The sequence below is a fragment of the Solanum lycopersicum genome, chromosome 9 (assembly GCF_036512215.1).
Source record: "Solanum lycopersicum chromosome 9, SLM_r2.1".
Lineage (NCBI taxonomy): Eukaryota > Viridiplantae > Streptophyta > Magnoliopsida > Solanales > Solanaceae > Solanum > Solanum lycopersicum.
Window position 1 is genome coordinate 65,596,308 of NC_090808.1, and position 19,926 is coordinate 65,616,233.

Genomic DNA, 19,926 nt, shown 5'->3' on the forward strand with positions numbered 1-19,926 from the left:
TCAGGTAGTGCAGCAGTTGTCCATATAACCCCTTGATTGATGCAACCAACCCTATCCATGAGTTACGAGGAATCAGAGAGGCCTTCCTTGCGGGGATAGGAACCATCTGCATGTACTCTTTGGTACATTTTCGCTTTTCTGAGTATAACATCTGCATTATAAAGCCCACATGTAAGGAAACAAAAAAACTATAAGTAAGTAGGAAATTAAAAGGAAAGTAGAAATAATCTATACCTAAATCCTGATCGGCCATGGAAAGCAAAAAGAAAATAAAAAAAAGTTGAACCATTCAGAGAAGTTTAGCTCCTCCTGATTTTTTTGCTTACATTTGAAGAGAGGGCTTCTCTTATATAAAGGACTTCAAAAATACTCTTCGTTAACTTATTGGCTACGAAATGTCCTTAGTCTAAAAAAAGACTAACTAAAACTAAATCAAAAAGAGGAAAACTTCAGGAAGGAAAGAAGAGAAATGGAGAGGAGTCGAATTTGATAACTTTAATATTTCAATTAAATTTATAAATTTTAGTATTTCACCAGTTACTTATTCAATAGAATAGAGTTTTTAATTAAATTTCTATATTCAAAATAAATAATGATTTTTAGCATAAAGAAATATGAGAGAAACTCAAAAGCAATCATACTATAATCATTTTTCAAAACGTACATAGTTTTGTATTAGAGAAAATGATGCTTATGTGTAGATATGTATTAAATATAGAAATAAATTAGAAATTCAAGATTCTAGACCAAATCCATATATAAGATGGATTGGTATTTGCAGCCGAATCTATTTGGATGGATCATTCTAATCTGGGAAAATTGCATCAATATTAGCATGATACATAGGATCAGCATGCCAGAGCCTAGCAATGAAATAAGAAGATGTAGTTTTTCTATGCATTTCTTCTATAAGCCAAATGCTTGCTTCGGCTTTGGCTGGATCGATGAGTGTATCCAATGGAACGTCTTCATCGCTAGCCCCAATCCTCAAACTATCCCACTTCTTTATGGAGAGATTGGTCGGGTAGTGCAGCAGTTGCCCATATAACCCCTTGATTGATGCAGCTAACCCTATCCATGAGTTACAAGGAATCAGAGAGGCCTTCCTTGCGGGGATAGGAACCATCTGCATGTACTCTTGGTACATTTTCGCTTTTCTGAGTATAACATCTGCATTATAAAGCCCACATGTAAGGAAATAAAAAAAGTAAAAGCAAGTAGGAAACTCAAAGGAAAGTAGAAATAATCTATACTTAAATTCCGATCGGCCATGGAAAACAAAAAGAGAATAAAAAAAAAGTTGAACCATTCATAGAAGTTTAGCTCCTTCTGATTTCTTTCTATTATTACACTCGAAGAGAGGACTTCTTATATATAGGGAGAGTAGTCAGGTGATGGAGATCACGTGACATAGGGATAAAATTAGATCACATTTTCTATATGTCCTCTTTTGGATGATTCTATGGAACATAATCATTGTCATATCAGGAGGAAAATAAGAGCTACAGTGTATGAATTTTCTATTTTTATTTTTTCGATCAAATATTGAAAAATGTGTGTTAACGCATCAAATTGATATTTTTATATATTCGATCATGAGAATATACTAATTTGATGCTTTTAACATATTTTTCAATATTTGATCGAACAAAGAAAAATAACGAATTCGTACACTATAGCTCTTATTTTCCTCGTGATATGACAATGATTATATTCTACAGAATCATCCAAAAGAGGACATATAGAAAACGTGATCTAGTTTTATCCTTATGTGGTGATCTCTCTATATATAAGTCCTCTCTTCGATGGTACGAATAAAATAAAGAAATTAGAAGGAGCTAAGCTTCTCTGAATGGTTCAACTGGTTTTTGTTCTCTTTTTGCTTTTCATGGCTGATCAGGATTTAGGTATAGATTATTTCTCCCTTCATTTTAGTTTCCTAATTACTTTTACTTTTTCGTTTCCTTACATATGGGCTTTATAATGCAAATGTTATACTCAGAAAAGCGAGAATGTACCAAGAGTACCAGCAGATGATTCCTATCCCCACGAGGAAGACCTTTGATTCCTTGTAAGTCCTGAATGGGGATGGCTACATCAATCAAGGAGTTATATGGGCAACCACTGCACTTCCTGACCAGCCTCTCCATGAAGCAGTGGGATTGTTTGAGGTTTGGGGCCAATGATGAAGACATTCCATTGGATATACTCATCGATCCAGCCAAAGCCGAAGCAAAAATTTGGCTTATAGAAGAAATGCATATGCATACTACATCTCCTTTTTTTCATTGCTAGGCTTTGGCATGGTGATCCTATGTAGCATGTTTACATTGATGCAATTTTCCCAAATTTGAATGATCCATCCAAATAGATTCTGCTGCAAATAGCAATCCATCTTATATATGGACTTGGTCTAGAATCTTGAATTTCTAGTTTCTCTAAATGTAATCCTCATCTACATAAGCATCATTTTCTCTAATACAAAAATATGCACGTTTTGGAATATGATTATCTTATGAATGCTTTTGAGTTTATTTCATGTTGACAGATAAAAATATTGATCAAATTTCATATCTTTTTTGTTGTTATGAACTTTAAGAAATGCTAAATAACAAATCAGAAATGTCTTGGGTTGTTCGATTCTTTCTAACAATTGAGGAATAGGATAAAGGGAATTGATCTTTCATTACACAAGTAAAGTATCAATACAATGTATGTATTGTACAAACATATACATATTACAGCTAAGCTACCAATAATCACCACAAGAACACAACCCTCCTTGGAAAAAATGGAAACGGTTGTTATCTCGGACAACAATATGCCGATGATATACTTTTGAAACAAATTTTGCAAATGAATGGCAATCTGAGCACATGCGAAGGTTTTTGACTATACGAATGGGGTGTCCCCGAGAGGTAGAGATGAGTCCATATGCCATGGCTATTTTCTCGCTGTGTCGATTAAGCAAGAATTCTTTCTCTTGTTCATCAACATCCAACAGAACATTCGTTAGATCAGGGACATGACCTTCCTCTCTAATCCTGCAGTTCATTTCGTCTAGCATTAGGCAAATGTGTGTGTGTTCCGGGTGAAACTCATCACCTGAAGTAAATTCGTGAATGTTCCCATTCACCTCGATTGAGCTTGAACCGGGGTTCTTCTTTATCCCTCTTTCCTTCATGGACATCCTTACCTTCGCAACATCAGTCCACTTCCCTCCCAAAGCATAAATATTTGAAAGAAGCACATGGATCCCGGCTTTATCTGGGGATGATTCGGAGATCATATCAACTGCATAAGTTGCTATCTCCTCGTTTTTGTGCATTTTACAAGCAGCAAGAAAAGCCCCCCAAACTGCATCATTGGGCTTCATTGGCATGCTTTTTATTATACCAACAGCTTCTTTCAATAACCCAGCGCGGCCAAGCATATCAACAATGCACCCATAATGCACTATCTGTGGTGAGATGCCATGTATCTCTTTCATACTCGTAAAAATTTCCATTCCTTCTCCTACTAAGCCCCCATGGCTACATGCTGTTAGTACAGCTACAAACACAACTTGATCAGGTTCCACCCCTTCCCGAAGCATCTCATAGAATAGTTCGACTGCCCGCTTACCATTTCCTTCCATAGCCATGGCCCCTATCGCTGCAGTCCAGGCAGAAACATCCCTCTCTTTCATTTTGTTGAACACTTTCATTGCACTTGAAGGATCACCACACCTAGCAAACATGTCAACAAGTGCGGTACTTAGCTGCATATCTAGATGAATTTCGTACTTCTCAATGTAATTGTATATCCACTTAGCAAGATCATTAGCACCTAAATATCCACAGGCAGATGCAACACTGACCATTGTCACTCTATCTGCTTTAATCCCCTCATTCTGCATTACACGAAATAGATGAATTGCATCCTCAAACATGCTCTGCTGTACCAAACCACCGATCATGGTGTTCCATGATACAAGATCACTCTCAGGCATCTCATTGAAAGTTCTGTAAGCAGCCTCCACATCACCATTTCTCATAAATCCAGCAATGAGTGAATTCCATGAGACTACTGTCTTGTTTGACATCTGATCAAAAACTCTGCAAGCCCATTCTTGACTCCCACACTTCATGTACATATCAATAATAGCATTACCAATGGAATCCCAATTCGCTAACCCGTTCCTCAAAACATAAGCGTGACACTGCTTTCCTAAGAAAACATCAGCCATCTCTGTGGAAGCTGATATAGAAGACAACAAAGTTACTCTATCCGGACGAGGTCCTCCACAGGATAGCATTTCCCCTAAGACCTCGAGCGCTTCCCTTACCATCCGTTTACGTACATAGTTTGATAAAACTGTATTGTATAGTACCAAATTACGATCAACACATTCCTCAAAAAGCCTTTTTGCCTTATCCATAGATCCACATTTCATATACATATCAATAAGAGCATTTACCATAACACTATTGACCTTCAATCCCGCCTTCCCAATATAATCACACACTCTTTCCGCCAATCTCAAATCCCCCAACTCTGCACAAGCCGATATCACACACACCATTGTCACAGAATTCGGCATAACACCCTCCTCTACCATCTCGAAAAACAAAGCAACCGCCTCTTCAGCATTCTCACTCTTCGCATACCCGCAAATCAAACAAGTCCAAGACACTAAATTTCTCTCAGACATTTTATCAAACACTTTCCTTGCTTTATCCACCTCCCCACATTCACCATATAAATGTATCACTGAATTCAAAACAAACACATCATCACCAAAACCCCATTTCAAAGCCAAACCCATAACTTGAATTCCTGTAAAAAACCTCCCATCCTTCGCACAAGCACTCAAAATCAAAGGAAAAGTATACCCATCAGGCTCCACGCATTCAACAACCATTCTTACATAAATCAATACAGCATCATGAAACAAACCCGCTAAGGAATACCCTTTAATCAAAGAATTGAACTTGTATGTATTATCATAACCTTCTTCATTACCACTACAGAAACTGTCAAAAGCTATTTGTGCATATTCCATGCTATTATAGGAACCCAATTCGGAGCATTTAGCAATGAGTTTACCGAGAAAACCAGGGTCCTGATTGAACCCCTGTTTTGTGAAATGGGCGTGTAGTTGTTTGATTTCGTTCAGATTTTTGGAGGATTTTATTAAGTCAGTTGTTGTTGATATTCGATTCGATTGAGTTTGTGTAGTAGAGAGAAGCGGAGAAAGAGATAGATTTATGGTTGCTGCCATTGCTATTCGAGGTGTTTATTCAGCTTTTCAAGAGCTTACAACTGACACCATTCTTTCTGATAAACTCCATTGATGAGAACTAAAATGTTTAACCAGAGCAGTATTACTTTAAGTGGCATATATTTAGATAATATATATATATATATTGTATCAATCACATTTTAATAATTAAATGATAAATCCAGAAGATATATAAAATACGAATACAACTAATATGAAAATGTATTATAAAATAGAAAGAATACATCAGGGTAACATCAGAATCATGATTGGTTATTACATAAAATTAGACTTTTTATTATTATCAAACAACGGATTTATACGATATAATCATAAAAACAAGGGAAAAGGATTAAGATGTCAAATGTCCTTAGTTTATAGTTTGATTCAAAATTGCCTTTGTTATCAATATTTTAGTTCAAAAATATCCTTCCAGTCAATATTGTAGTTTAAAAATGCCCCTATAGTTACTAAATGGGTCAAAATGCCTTGTCCTTTTTCAAATAACTATAGTATTTTTTTCTTTTAAAAAACATTTTCTTCTTAATTAAATAATTATAAAAGAATCACATTCTTGGTTTTTTTTCCTTTTAAAATCTCTTTAAAAAATAAAATATAGGAAATATTTTTTTTTCTTAATCTCATCTTATCAATTAACATTGAATAACTTCATGAACCCTTTTAACATATAATATATGTCATATATACAAAGATCATTGTATATCCATTATTAATTTATATTTATATAACGATAAAGTATAATTACAAGAAATATAGTATAAATTATAATAAATATTTTTTATTTTTTTCTAAATTAAAATAAGATGAACATTTGCTATTTAAAAAGGGGAAAAGGGTCAAAATACCCTTAATGTGATAAGAAGAAAAATGTCTTTGTTTATAGTTTGGCTAAAAAATGTCCTTACCATCAATACTTTGGTTCAAAAATGCCCTAAAATTATGTGAAAGGAACAAAAATGTCCCCCGTTTGTAGTTTGGTCCAAAATGCTCGTCATCAATATTTTGGTCCAAAAATGTCCTTATTTATTTGACATCAGATCAAATTTTTAGGATTTCGTTATATTTTTTTGACACTTTTTTATAATAAGAAAAAAACCGAAGGAAAGTGTGATACATTCATTGATGACATGATAAATGATTACATGTGTTATTTTAAGTTAAAAATTATTCTAAAATCTATTTTAGTAAATAAAATAAAAATATTATTCTAAAAAATAATTCAACACCTCCCTCTTATGGTAGCTGTCTTCTCTACTGGTTTAGATTTTTTTTCTTTCTATCTTAGTGTTGTTTTGAGAGAAAAGAAAAGGAGGGAGACAAGGAGAGAAAGAAAGATAAATTATAAAATATTTTTTCGGGGAAAAAAGTGTTATAAAAATTGTCTATTTTTCATACACTCTAGATCTCTTTTGTGTTTTTTTCTTTTACTATTTTTCTTTCTTTCTAGTGTTGTTGTGTGGGAAGAGAAGATGGAGAGATCAAATATGAAATATGAGTGTTGGTATTCATTTATCCCGTAAAAAAGGCAGAGGGAGACAATGATAAATTCAAAATAGTAATACAATAAAGATGAAAAAGAATGACTTCAAAACGAATTTGAATTAAAAAAATTTACCACCAATGAAGGGAGGTAGTGACTTGAGAATTGAAGAAGATGAAGAGAAAATAAAATTAAAAAATTGTTTAAATTTAGTCTTTCACACGCTATTGTTGAGGATATTACATTCACTTTGACATATCAATAAAAAAAGTCAACATGACATAACGAGACTTTACATGAAGTCTCTAAAATGAACAGTTAAGATATCTAAGTGAAATTTGATGCAAATTTAAGGATCAATCAATGAATTTGGCCCGTGGAAGTTGATATAAAAGACAACAGTCACTTTGTCACAGACAATAAATTCGAAAGCCAAGCAACGATGGTGCGAGGAGTTCCTTTCTTTATTTAGTTTTAATTGCAACACATATATTTGACCATAAGATAATGAAAAAGTTTCATTCACCTTTTTCACTTCAAATTTCTCACAAAAACTCAAAGAAAATTCTAATTTATTATGTAATTTCTAGAATATATACTTATCTAGCTATAAATTTTATATTTATTTTATCAAGAGTAAAATAAAAAAGTTAAAAATTTAAAACCAACGAACCAAAATAGAAAACAAGGTCATATAAATTGAATTGAAATGCCTAAAGTACAATGTAAGAAAATTATAGCACTATCACCATTGTAGTGAGAAACAACATATAAAACAGAATCATTTTAGTTCCATAACTCTTTTAACATATTTAGCCCTAAAAAACTTGGTTTAAACACTGCGAGACCTCCTGGAGAGAGCCTTGGAAATAGCTCTAATGGTATTTGGGGTAGTCCTGCAGCAACCTCCAACGAGTGACGCCCCAGCGTCGCACCACTTGTCCACGTATGACACAAAATCTTCCTCTACGACGCCCCTTGAAGCCTACAACAATTCATTAGGTTCTTTTTATGAAACGTTGACTCTCGATTGTTCAATCATTTGATAGACGTACATGTTATAGAAACAAGAAAGGTTATATAGAGTATTGAAAAGACTTACCACCCATTCCTTCTTTACTCCATCATAAGTCTCACCGTTGTTTGGATATACAAGTATTGGTTTACTTGTTACCTGCAATATCATTTGTCCATGGAACCAATCAACATTTCAGAGTTTCAACATGAATCTTGGTACATGACGACACGTTTCTATCAATTTCACAAACCAAAGAAGTAACTATACCTTTCGGATTGATTGGATCAGCCCCTGAATGTATCTCGGAGAGGTACAATTGATTCCAATTCCAACGACTTGCTTACACGAATCAACAATTGAAGCACATTCTGCAATGGAATCGCCACTGGCTACATTGATACCGTCTTTAGAACTGAAGGAAAACCACACAGGAACGTTGATAGCCTCTTCCTCAAGAATCTCAGCATAAGCCTATATAAAACGAAAAAAATGAAGTTAAGCACACTTGACACTACTAAGGGATATAACTTCGACTTGGGGGGAAAATGAGCAAGAGTATATATGATCAAGAACGTTAATACCTGAGCTTCGATTTTGTTTGGAGTTGTCTCAAATGCAATCAAATCAGCACCTGAATCCGCAAGAACCTGTACTCTCCTTCGATGAAAATCTTTTAGAGCTTTCACAGTAATCGCATCACCATAAATTCCACTACAAAACCACGAAGGGCAGAGTAATATCAATTTCACATTATCTTAAGTTAAATCAAAATACACCTCAACCGTTCTACTAAGACATTGAACATTAACTCACCTATATTCAGAACCATCAGCCAAATAAGCTCCGTAACTTCCCACAGACGCTGCAACCAAGACCGGATTGCGTTTCAAACCGGCTCCATCAATAAAATCATCCCAAGAACCTTTGGAAGCTCTGTCATTATATATGTTTCGCGCTTCACATGCTATCTCCACGCTTCTTTTGAGCAATGCTTCACCTTCTTCCCTTGAAATTCCCTTGGCTTCGAATCCCTGAAGGGTTGCCTGTCTCGTGCAAACGAAAGTGAAACAACTAATGTGAGCATTACTAGCTATCTAATTAGCCAAAGAGCAATAAAAGGAAATACATAAGCTCATTGCAAAAACCTGATAAGATGAAGAGATTATAATGTTGGCACCAGCTTCCAGGTAATCTAGGTGCACCTGTTACATCGAAAAAGAATAACAATCATAATTATTTTGATCTTTATTATTCATGTTATAGTCCGTTAGCTTGTCCTCCTCCTGGGTTACGATTTACGCGAGAAAAACATACTCTTCATCTCCTAAAGGATATCTAGGCTATGGAAACATGGGATTCATCCATGTTGTGAAAATTTTGGTTGATCAGTGACACGAGTCGCGATTGCTGCAGATTTGCTACTGCTGTAGAGATCAACATAAGTCTCCTAAACTAGTATAATACTATCCAAGTACTACAAACAGAGGCGGACCCAAAGTTATGCTTTTGGGGGTTCTAGATCAATTTTGTTTAGGGGTTCAAATGTTAATATACATATATTTATTTAATTTTTTGATATAAATATAGGGTCTATGAAAAAGCTAGTGGATTTGTCTGAACCCATAAATTTCCACCTAGCTCCATTTGACTACAAACATAATTGGATAAAGACGAGCCAATCGCTAATCAACACCGCGGATATAAGCCCTAGGTCTACCAACTTTTTTCTGTAACATTTCTTAACACTAAAAGATAAACAACTTTTAGTGGCAATAACACATGAATAAAGAATGTTAAAGTCTTTACCGACATTAGTTAAGTGACACTAGATCTAATGTCGCTAAAGCCTATGGGGACATATACAAGAAATGTTAAACGCCGCTAAAAGTACATATTTAGCGACAATTGTCAACTAATTGCCGCTAAAGCTCATTTTCGACGTAGTGTATTTTTCATTCAAAGGAATTAGAAAGCTTTGAATTATAAAGAAATGCATAATAGTAGTGCTTGTTATATGTTTTGTTATTTGTGCAATACATAATTAAAGATGTCTTGCACAAATAGGTCAAAGCAATTATCTTGGATTTTTGTTAAAGGTTGTTACATTCCTCTTGTTAACCAAGAAATAAAAATATTTTCCCTTGGTTTGGTTATGTCAATACACATCAAGCAAAGACGAAATTATATAATTTAAATTTGATAGAATTAGCAATACTTTCACTATACTTTTTAAATATCAATAATCTTTTATGTACACATATTCCATGTTAGGGGTGGCGACTTAGAGTCGATAATACGAATTCGATAGAATTTAATAACTTTCACGTACTTATATTCTTGTCGTAACTTCTAGATGTGTCAGCATAAAAACTGAAACAGAATAATAAGGTGTCAAATACAAAAGCATCCACGTTGTTGATGTCAAAAGAAATGTAGTGTAACACCTCACATGTTCCACAGAAACTAATATTAAAAAAAAATTAAAACAACAAGCATAGGACAGCTCGAATCTTCCACATAAATAAAAAAGAAACGGAGTAACATTTTTTCACTAACGAGAAAAAATTTAAATTATTACGAAGAAATTAACAAAATGTATATATTTATGATATAATTTTCTAATAAAGAATGATTAATTAACACAAGAATGAGTCTTGTCACTGTCTAAGATGATGAAAATAGTTTTACATATTTTAGTTCTTCAATTAGTTTTTTAAATTCCAATTATGACTTTTTTAAGAAAATCAAGAAAAAGCTAAGGGATAATAATAATATATTTAAAAAGTTCAAGCTAAGGATGAACATGTCATGACGATATATATAAAAAAAAATTGAACGTACGTACACGAAACTAATTTTTATCGTTTCTTTCTTTTTATTAATTAAAAGAAAAAACATAAATTTTATTTCTATCGATTGAAAGGATTATTCAGAAGAATTTTTGATTTACATGCGATAAATCAAATTAGTTATAAAAGATTATGACAATTAACAAAAGATAATGTAGAACATTTAAGAAAAGAAACAATGACAATCCCAAATTAATACGATAACTGAAGCATAATATATCAACAAGTGAAAACATATATTAAAAGTAAGAAACTAATAACAAGAACAAATCACTGTAATAACTGAAACATAATAAACAAAAAAATGATAACAAATCAGTATAATAACTGAAACATAATAAACAACAAATCATAACAAATATTAAAAGCAAAAACTAATAACAAAAACAAATAGATACGATAACTGAATCACAAAAAACAACAAATAAATTAATGCGATAACTAAACACAATAAATAACGTACCCTTCTTATGAGATGAGGAGAGCTAACAAGACATTTAGCACTCCAAAGAGAATCATTTAAGTCGGCACCGTGCCTCTCTAACTCCGTCGCAAGTCCACCGTCTATCACGGCGTAGCCACCACACTGCCGGAGAAAATCACCCAAAAATGTTGACTCACTTTTCAACCCCATCTTTTTTTTGTGTGTGTTATAATTAAATTAATCTCTGCAAAAATATTGACTAAAAATTAATTGAGGAGATTGTGTAGAAATTTAGAAGGAAAGTGAATATATTTTATTTTGAAAACTTTGCAGAAGTTGGCAGAAAATTGAAAAAAGGGAAATGAGTTTAATGAGGAATGTCTCCCATATATATATATATATGCTGTGTCTCTTTTCGTCTCAAATTATCTGTGTTAAATTATAAATATGTTAGTTAGCTTTTTTTATTTATTTTGATTAATATGCAATTTATTCATTTTTAATTATCTACTTTTATTTATTTAACTTAATATAACATCATTTCTTTATCAAATGTTATTTATTTTCAATATTTAAATGATCACTTATTTTAATTATTTGAATGTCCTTAAATATTTTAAAATATCACTTCCAATACCCAAAAACTTATTTTTAGTAAGATATTAGTATTAGTTACTACTCCTATTACATACTTTTTTCGATTGATTTGTTTGATACGGTTTAAATTGTCGTAATTGGTTTTTTTACCAAATAGGTCTTATCGTAATTGATTTTTCTTACCATTTAGATCTATCTTAATTGGAATGTATTTCTTTAATAACTTCATGTACATTGAGAAGAAATATGTAATTATAAAAAATTACAATATTAATATGGAAAAACATAAAAATAAATAAATTCATACATAAAAAGAAAAACAACAACATACTGTTTTAAAAATTACTTTAAGCTATTAAAATGTAAATTATTGTGATCGATACCTTTCCAAAAATCTATAATCTCTTTCAGATACGTGTACTTCTTTCCAAAATTCTATAATCTCTTTCAGATACGTGTACTTCTTTCCAAAATTCTATAATCTCTTTCAGATAGGTGCACTCACGTCTAGAAATTTGATGAGAAAGGAAAAAGGAAGAAGCTATTTTTGGACGGTGGATAATTTCACAAAAACATTTCCTTATGTAAGCAAGTTTTTGGATTTTTTTTTTGTTCCAAGAAGAAGATTAAATTCAAGTGTCGTGTATCTAGCCATAATTTTATAATGTATCTAGACGATATATTTTTTTTTATATGAATTTGGACAAAATTTTTGGGTAGGTTAAAAAAATATTTTTTTTTGCAAAATCAAATTTGGTTAAGCGTTTACATATATATCTAGCGCACATGAAGGAAAATCGACCCATTTTGTCTTTTAGAGTCCATTTCACATGATGTGCCTTTTTCCTTTCTTTGGTAACATAACAAAATCTTTCTAATTTAAAAAAATACACTGTACTTTCTAATATTACATATCTTATTAAATTTTAATGTAATTACAATGTTTAGATATATTGTATCATAATGAATTTGTACGTATTTTAGATACATAGATAAATTTCACTTATCTTTCTCTTATCTCGCTCGTCACTCATATCTCACTCGCAAATTTGATGTCACATATAATTTGTATTTAGTGTGATTCACGTGTATCTGGATACATACACAAATCTCATTCACCTCTCTCTTGTTCTCGCTCGCTTCTCTCCTTATTTCAATGATAGCAAAAAAAGACATGTATTGTGTTCGATTTGAAATCTGATATGAAATTATTAATTAGCGAGAAAAAATATACTTATTACAAATTATAAAAAGACTTAATAAATATGATAAAAATATTTATTTAATTAGATAATTTTTCCTTCTTTTTTTTTTTTTAACATGGAGTACCCTTACATATAATTTCAGTCTAATTTCGAAATCACTAAGCATATTAATGGAATTTGAAACTTAATTGTAAGCCAACACATAATTAGCTAGTGCCAACGCCGTATTAAACAAGAATTATCTTGATTAACGTTTTTCAAATAATAAAATAATTTAACTTAAATTTCACGCTAATGTTATGTAATTAAACATATCCACTTATCATGGCCTTTTTTTTTTGGAAAAAACATTTTAAATAAATAAAAGCAGATTTTGGATTAAGATGCTTTTATCATAATTTGCGATAGAAATTGCTTCACGCTATTTCTAAATTATTTTATACGTAACACGTTGTATTACTAATCACAAAATATATTATTTATATATTGAAAATTGTATAAAGAAAGCATATTCTATGGGTGTGTTCTGCATGTAGGGAAAAAAAAATTTAAGAAAATTTTTGGAATATATTCTTAAGGGATAAGTTTGATATATTTTTCACTTATTTTAAGTACGTAAATTAGAAAATATTATCATAAGCCTTTATGTGTATAATCTAAGACAAATATTCGTTTGACCGATCAGCGAAAAAATAATTATTTGATAATTTCTGCTCTTATTCTTTTGTCAAAAGTAGGAAAAAGTAAGTGTCTGATCAGATCAATCAAGCGATAGGGGCAGAGACTTTACTTTGCTAGGACGGAGTTGCTTGCGAAGCGTGGTAGGCCTGCGCCGGGGAGCATACCATAGGGAGGAAAGGGAGCCGGACTCCCCCCAATTCAAAATTTCAAGGTGAAAAAAAGATAGATGACTGAGAGTCACGGAATTTTGAAAGCGCCACTTCTAGCAAGAATTTTGATATTTTAATGTTATTTGAAATGGGGGAAAATATACATATATAAACCTCAACAACTTTATAAAAATATAATTGATATCTTATGGTTTTTTATTATTATCTGATAAAGGTCAATTTAGTTACTACTTTTTTTAAAAAAAAGTTATAACAAGATGTCAAATTGCGTGCACGTGTCCTAAAGAATAATCCTTCTTAATGACATTATAATAGGTTTTTCTTTTTTATATTTCATTCAATAATAAATAAAGTGTCTGGCCAAAAGTAATATGGTGAACCAGTATTATGTATTTATGCAGAATATAACAATAATTTTTTTTTTAGTTTTATTCGATAATAAATAAGGAGCCTAGTCTAAAGCAATACGATGGATGAAGCATCGTACATTCACGTAAACTAAAATAACATATATTTTTTTCTTTTTACAGTTAGTCGATAATAAATGCAATATCTTGTAAATTGAATCATTCACATAGATGTAAATAATAATTTTTCTTTTTTATATCCATTCCATAATAAATAAGATATCTTGTCAAATTGAATTCACCGTGATAATACATGTATAGATTAACTTTTTTTCAATAACAATTAGGCAGATAAGAAAAAATCGTTTATCACTTCTTTTTTCTCTCAAGTGGGACTCAAAATCTGATTTATCAGAACTTTCATCACACTCCATTCACAACTCGATCATCATAACATAAAATTAAATTTTTGGGTTTTACTTTGATGAGATAGTTATTGATATCCAAAGCCAAAAGAGGAGGTCATATACATCATCAATAACAATCTCAATGTAATCTACAAGTGGAGTCTGAAAGTGATGTGTACGCAATTTTACTCCTATCTTATACTGAAGATTCTGATAAGCTCTCAATTCAAGTAAAGCATAATAAACGAGTATGTGTAGCAAATACAAAGTCACAAATGGAGTCTGAAGGTGATGTGCATGCAGATTTACTCCTATCTTATATCGAAGACAGAGAAATTATTTTCGATAAGCTCTAAGGCATAATAAACAAAGTATTAATAGCTAATACAAAGAAAAAGACGAGACCAAGCAAAAGAACAAAAAGAGAAGACAATTCTAATTGTCTTTGGACTAATTCCCAATGGTTTTGTGTGTTGGAATCCACTTAACTATAATCCTAAGTCAAAACAAATACTCAATGTTTTATGATCAATTTGGGAAAATCCCACTTATAGTAAGAAACTTTTTTTGCACATTATGACCACAAATGGACACAAAAAGCCAAAAGCTTAGAGAACTTAGATTGGATTCTTGACCTTTATCAGAGCAAATAGCCAATTTGCTACAATAAGAACAATTGAATTGTACTAATCAAGAGGGCAAAATGGTCATATTATTAGCACCAATGACTCTGAAATCTCATGTTCAACTTTAACAGAAAAACCAAAAAACAATCTGTAGTCTTGCCATTGCCATTGCCATTGCCATTACCATATGGCATAACAGAATCTTTAGCCAAACTATATACTTGAAGAATTGCTTTAAAAATGAAATCTTCTCTTCGATAGGGAACGCTAGAATCCCCATACTGGCCTTCTCTGGCATAATCAAGGTTAGTCGGGCCAGTGGATTAGAAACATCGGAGTTTCCCTGAAAAGAAAAAGAAGAAATAATTGCAATCTGGTGAAACATAGTGATGTCTGAGCTCTACATCCACATCAAGGGAGGAGAACGAAAGGTTCTCGTGAAAAGATCAAACTTAAAATTCTTGAACTTTTCACCAGCTATACGCGTTTACAACACAATTGAGGAAGATTTTCCAGCATCATGCTCAAAGAGTTCAAGCAACCGAATGAATTAATAGTACAATATCATCAACATGAGCAACAGGGCTAAAAAGTAGAGTAAACAAGGACTATGGGCCCTTACTACGAACAATGCAGAAACAGCCTTGTATAACTTGATCTTCGGGTATCATTCCTCCTCCTTTGTTTGTGTCAATGGCTTCCAACATTTTCACTACCTCATCCATTTCAGGTCGTTTGTCTGGATTTGCGTCCCAGCATTTCTTCATGATATTTGATACAGAGCTTGGACAACATTTCGGGATATTTGGTCGCAAATTCTGCAGGATGGTTATAACATGTGAATAATTTAAGCAGCGTCTTTTTCATACATCAAGAAAAACATAAAGATAACAGACCAGTATTAACTCAAGATATGACTATGTTGCTCGGACTCTTCAAAAATGTCGACTGGTGTGTGTTGGATACTCCAAAATAGTGCGTTTTGGAAGATACGACACAGGTGCAGCAACTATTTTGAGAGTCCGAGCAACACAACACATGAGCAATGAGTCGAGAATGGTAAGCATGCCCTCTAATAATGAAGTGCATGAACACTCAAAGGTATATACTATATAATATCGAAGCTATGTTTTGTGCATGACATTAGGCAACAATTGTTGGAGAGACGGAGCAAGATAAGAAAAGATACTGAGTTACAAAGTTTTAATCAGAGGACAAACCTGTCTAACAACGGCAGAAGAGACTTCAGCGAAGCTTAGATCTAGATATGGGAGATCACAGCAATAAATTTCCCATAAGCAAATACCGAAGCTATATACATCACATTTTCTGTTGTAAGGCTTGCCATCAAGTACCTACACAATGCATGTGATTAAATCCTTAGTACATGATAAAGAAAAAGTAGATTTAATGTGACGTAGAAATAACATTAACGAAAAACTAAGAAGAATTTTCTGAAAAGATATAGGGAGAGGGTAGACAAGTGACAATATCATGCTGACATAATATATCTCAGACGGGCAAAGCCAACCAAACAACTCTCATAAAAGTAGGAATACCTCTGGGGCCATGTATCCAAGGGTTCCGGTTTCTCCGGTCATGTCTTTGGGATTTTGTGCTTCAACACGAGCAACTCCAAAATCAGCAATTTTTAAATTTCTACTAGTATCTAACAACATATTTTCAGCTTTCACATCACGATGTACAATCTTTTTTGAGTGCAAATAGCTCAGCCTGCACAATTGGAAGAAGAATATAAGCATCATTGGGTATATTTATCAAGAAAACAACGTTGGAAAAAGACGTACCCTCTGGCCAAATCAAGAGCAAGCTGATGGACAATCTTAAAGGCAAGCTTCTTCTTCCTGTTTTTGTACAAGTAGTTTTTCAATGTTCCACCATGGAGAAATTCCACAAGAACACAACAAGCTCGAGAAGGAAGGGTAGTGTAACCATCAGAAGGATTCTTCGAAGGAATCTTAAGATTTGAAGTGCCCATAGAAGCACCAACAAACTGAAAACAGCAAATACAATCAAATGGAAATTCAGAACATTGAGTTCTTTAATTAGATCCTACGTACCATATCTAAAATTGCCAAAGCTTGATTTAAGCTGCATGGCAACATCTTAGTAGAAGTACTCATAATTAAAAGCTGAAAAGTGATGTACCCTGGTAACATTTGGATTGTCAAGTTTGTGCCAAACAGCAACCTCCTGCCGAAATGATGCCCGCAGAGAAGCAGTTTCAGCAGCTGTGGCCATGCCATCCTCTCCCCAGTCCAATAGTTTCACTACACAAATAACATTCCATAAGAAACTATTACCGGTGGTTGGTAAAATTCCTGAAAAACTTTGAGAATACTATTTGATAATAATCACTCTCTAAAGAAGTGCAGTAAATTTCACCACAAACACAGCTTCTTTGAAGATTTCGCTGCGGAAGCGGACAATACTGCCCTAAATAGCTAACAACAACAACAACTAAGTCCCAAAAAATTATGGCCTAAATAGCTTGATTGAGAAAAAATGTTCCCTGACAAAATCCTAGAAGTCTTGACGCATTTAGAAAACTTTTAGCAGGTGTGTAGGCCCTTCTATTAAACCACTAGTTACGCGTATATTTTCAGCTTGGACTTTGGTGAAGATATTTGACGTTGAGGTATAGGCCTTTCAGCAGACCACTATGGAATGAATTGAGAGTTTTACTTCTGTGTTTTTTTATTTATTTATGATAACCGTATGGTCAAGGCCAACTTTCGCCCACCTCGACTGATTCCACAGGATACCTATCACCACCCACCAACAAAAAAACAGATGGAAGAAATCACCTAGTATTTTTTGTGTCTGCTAGGATTTTGAATATGAGACCTCATGGTTCTCAACTGTCTTTATTTTCCACTATTAAATGCTTATACATGATGTGAACAAGGAACATAAACTCATCAAGTTTTTTCACAGTAATTTTATCCAATCACCCTCAGAAAAGAATAAAAAGAACCTTCTTTTTATTGTTGAGAAGAGAATAAAAGGAACTTTCAATGTCAATCTTATATATCTTATCAGAAAAATAGTGCTTTACGTGATTATAATACAAGGCAATAATCATTTATCGCAAACTGCAATGCCAACAATACAGTTCAGTGATTCGCATACTGGTAGTGAATATCAATAAATTCATCTCAAACAAGTTAATCCACCAAAAAAAACAGCTTTTTACGGTATTACTTGTCACTATCTGATAAACAGAGAAAATTTAGTGGACTTGGACTTAGTTTTCTAAACATCCAAATCAGTTTCGTAAAGGTTAAAAATGGATATCATCAATACCAATATCAAAGTTCACAGAACTCGCTACCACTACAGTCCAATTACAATCGATATCCAGCTCAACTTATTTCATCAACGATCACAATGAATCTTTTCTAGTTTCTTTTACTTGTTTGTGTATCAAAGGTAATGAACGACATCAAAATATAAACATCAATATCACTGAAAAACAAGGACTAATTCATAGACTAAAATATGAGGCATGTGAACCCGTGATCTTTCTATAAAAGTATGCATTTCTGATATAATATTATGCACCCACGCTACAAGAAAGGCTAAATGATGCACTATGTTGAATGTTTACACTATTTACATAGACGACGACAGATCAAGTCCCAATAATTATCACAATACAACATGTAGCAACAAAGATCATAAAAAACAAACATAGCAACTAATGTTTTACCTGCAACATCTTGATTGTCATAGGTACCGCGATAAACGGTACCATAGGTTCCTTTAGCTACAAGATACTTAATTTCCAACTTTAAAGGATCAATCTCCCAAACTTCCTTAGGCCTTTGTTGATTTTGTTTCTCTAAATTGTTCGACCAAACTCGACTCAAATGCTTTTCCAATTGAACATCCAAACTTTTCAGATCAATTTTATCAGCCCTGAATATCATATCTTTGCCACTAATGCTTCGAAGACTCTTCGATTCCATATTGTTATTACTAACAGTACCTACCCCATCCAATTTTGAACCTTCTTCAACTTTCTCTTTACTATTTAAATCCATCTCAACAATACCAACAAAATTTTAGCAGATTTCTGATCTGTAAACCAAATAAAAAAAAAAGTTCATATCAGTAAACAAAATCAATACAAAATAAGGATATCTTTCATTTGAACATGAAAAAAATATCAAATTCACACCTTCCCAAAAACCCAATTCTTTTTTTTTTCCCCAAATTTGACAAATAAATAATATAAATTACTAAAAAAAAGCAAAGAAAAATTCAAAGAAAATAAAAAAGAACTGACTTTTAGGATCTGTTCAATTACGCAACCTTTTTTTCTCATCACCAACCAATCCATTTAACACATAAATGAAAACCAATCAAATTAAAAAAGAGAGAAAAAAAAAAAAGTAAACCCTTAGAAAACGACCTTTTAATTCCCCGGACAAATAAAAAAAATAAAAAATATATTTATAAATTTTTGAAGGGAAAAAAAGAAGAATACCCAGAATGTGAAATCAAAAACCCATTATGCAGAAAAAGAAGATTTTGGCATTTAAACATTTACAGACGCAAAGTTTGACCCAAATCTTCTTTTTCTGCTTTGATTTTTTCTTCGTGAGAAAAAGTCAGAGAATTTCAGAGAAAAAAAGGAAAAAAATATTAATTGGGGGAGAAAAATATGCCTAAAAAAAAGGTTTAATTATATTTATTTACCATTAATGAAGTTTATTTTTTCTTCATAAAAGCATAAGATACTCTCTACCAAACAAACAAAGAGAATAATTGTACTATTTCCGTGCAAATCCTTTCAAACTAAATTACCTGTA

General features: G+C 32.6%; 4 protein-coding genes across 9 annotated transcripts; all 4 read right to left on the reverse strand.

Annotated features, from left to right (window-relative positions):
- Positions 1-805: 805 nt before the first annotated feature.
- LOC138338649 (protein RDM1-like) lies at positions 806-1,147 on the reverse strand. Its single transcript, XM_069289626.1, has one exon. It carries the CDS (start codon positions 1,145-1,147, stop codon positions 806-808), a length of 342 nt encoding a protein of 113 aa, XP_069145727.1.
- Positions 1,148-2,666: 1,519 nt separating this feature from the next.
- LOC101252818 (pentatricopeptide repeat-containing protein At3g22690) lies at positions 2,667-5,423 on the reverse strand. The gene has a single exon (XM_004247625.5). It carries the CDS (start codon positions 5,261-5,263, stop codon positions 2,750-2,752), a length of 2,514 nt encoding a protein of 837 aa, XP_004247673.2. The 5' UTR covers positions 5,264-5,423; the 3' UTR covers positions 2,667-2,749.
- A 2,019-nt stretch (positions 5,424-7,442) lies between these two features.
- LOC101251816 (homocysteine S-methyltransferase 2) lies at positions 7,443-12,180 on the reverse strand. Of its 2 annotated transcripts, XM_019215453.3 has the most exons (8): positions 12,036-12,180; positions 11,095-11,299; positions 8,928-8,984; positions 8,596-8,825; positions 8,364-8,493; positions 8,050-8,253; positions 7,867-7,938; positions 7,443-7,749 (listed from the first exon to the last, which is right to left on the reverse strand). In XM_019215453.3, exons 2-8 carry the CDS (start codon positions 11,263-11,265, stop codon positions 7,597-7,599), a joined length of 1,017 nt encoding a protein of 338 aa, XP_019070998.2. In that variant the 5' UTR covers positions 11,266-11,299; positions 12,036-12,180; the 3' UTR covers positions 7,443-7,596. The 2 variants fall into 2 exon arrangements, with proteins under 2 accessions (XP_019070998.2, XP_004247586.2); XM_004247538.5 differs by lacking the exon at positions 12,036-12,180 and having other exon boundaries at positions 11,095-11,716.
- A 2,963-nt stretch (positions 12,181-15,143) lies between these two features.
- On the reverse strand, positions 15,144-19,926 carry LOC101251512 (serine/threonine-protein kinase 52). Of its 5 annotated transcripts, none has more exons than XM_010328380.4 (8): positions 19,814-19,926; positions 18,822-19,192; positions 17,258-17,379; positions 16,897-17,102; positions 16,648-16,822; positions 16,309-16,443; positions 15,711-15,906; positions 15,144-15,431 (listed from the first exon to the last, which is right to left on the reverse strand). In XM_010328380.4, the coding sequence occupies exons 2-8, from the start codon at positions 19,153-19,155 to the stop codon at positions 15,412-15,414; spliced, it is 1,188 nt and encodes a 395-aa protein (XP_010326682.2). In that variant the 5' UTR covers positions 19,156-19,192; positions 19,814-19,926; the 3' UTR covers positions 15,144-15,411. The 5 variants fall into 5 exon arrangements, with proteins under 5 accessions (XP_010326682.2, XP_010326683.2, XP_004247585.2 ...); XM_010328381.4 differs by lacking the exon at positions 19,814-19,926 and adding an exon at positions 19,427-19,811; XM_004247537.5 differs by lacking the exon at positions 19,814-19,926 and adding an exon at positions 19,602-19,784.

Excerpts from the sequence above, each read along its gene's own strand:
- LOC138338649 (XM_069289626.1), bottom strand. The coding sequence starts at position 1,147 with ATGTACCAAGAGTACATGCAGATGGTTCCTATCCCCGCAAGGAAGGCC.
- LOC101252818 (XM_004247625.5), bottom strand. The coding sequence starts at position 5,263 with ATGGCAGCAACCATAAATCTATCTCTTTCTCCGCTTCTCTCTACTACA.
- LOC101251816 (XM_019215453.3), bottom strand. The coding sequence starts at position 11,265 with ATGGGGTTGAAAAGTGAGTCAACATTTTTGGGTGATTTTCTCCGGCAG. Across the intron at positions 8,826-8,927 it reads TAATCTCTTCATCTTATCAG|GCAACCCTTCAGGGATTCGA; the intron begins GTTTTTGCAATG and ends TGCACGAGACAG. Across the intron at positions 7,750-7,866 it reads GAGTAAAGAAGGAATGGGTG|GCTTCAAGGGGCGTCGTAGA; the intron begins GTAAGTCTTTTC and ends GAATTGTTGTAG.
- LOC101251512 (XM_010328380.4), bottom strand. The coding sequence starts at position 19,155 with ATGGATTTAAATAGTAAAGAGAAAGTTGAAGAAGGTTCAAAATTGGAT. Across the intron at positions 17,103-17,257 it reads ACAATCCAAATGTTACCAGG|TTTGTTGGTGCTTCTATGGG; the intron begins GTACATCACTTT and ends TGCTGTTTTCAG. Across the intron at positions 16,444-16,647 it reads TTGGATACATGGCCCCAGAG|GTACTTGATGGCAAGCCTTA; the intron begins GTATTCCTACTT and ends TGCATTGTGTAG.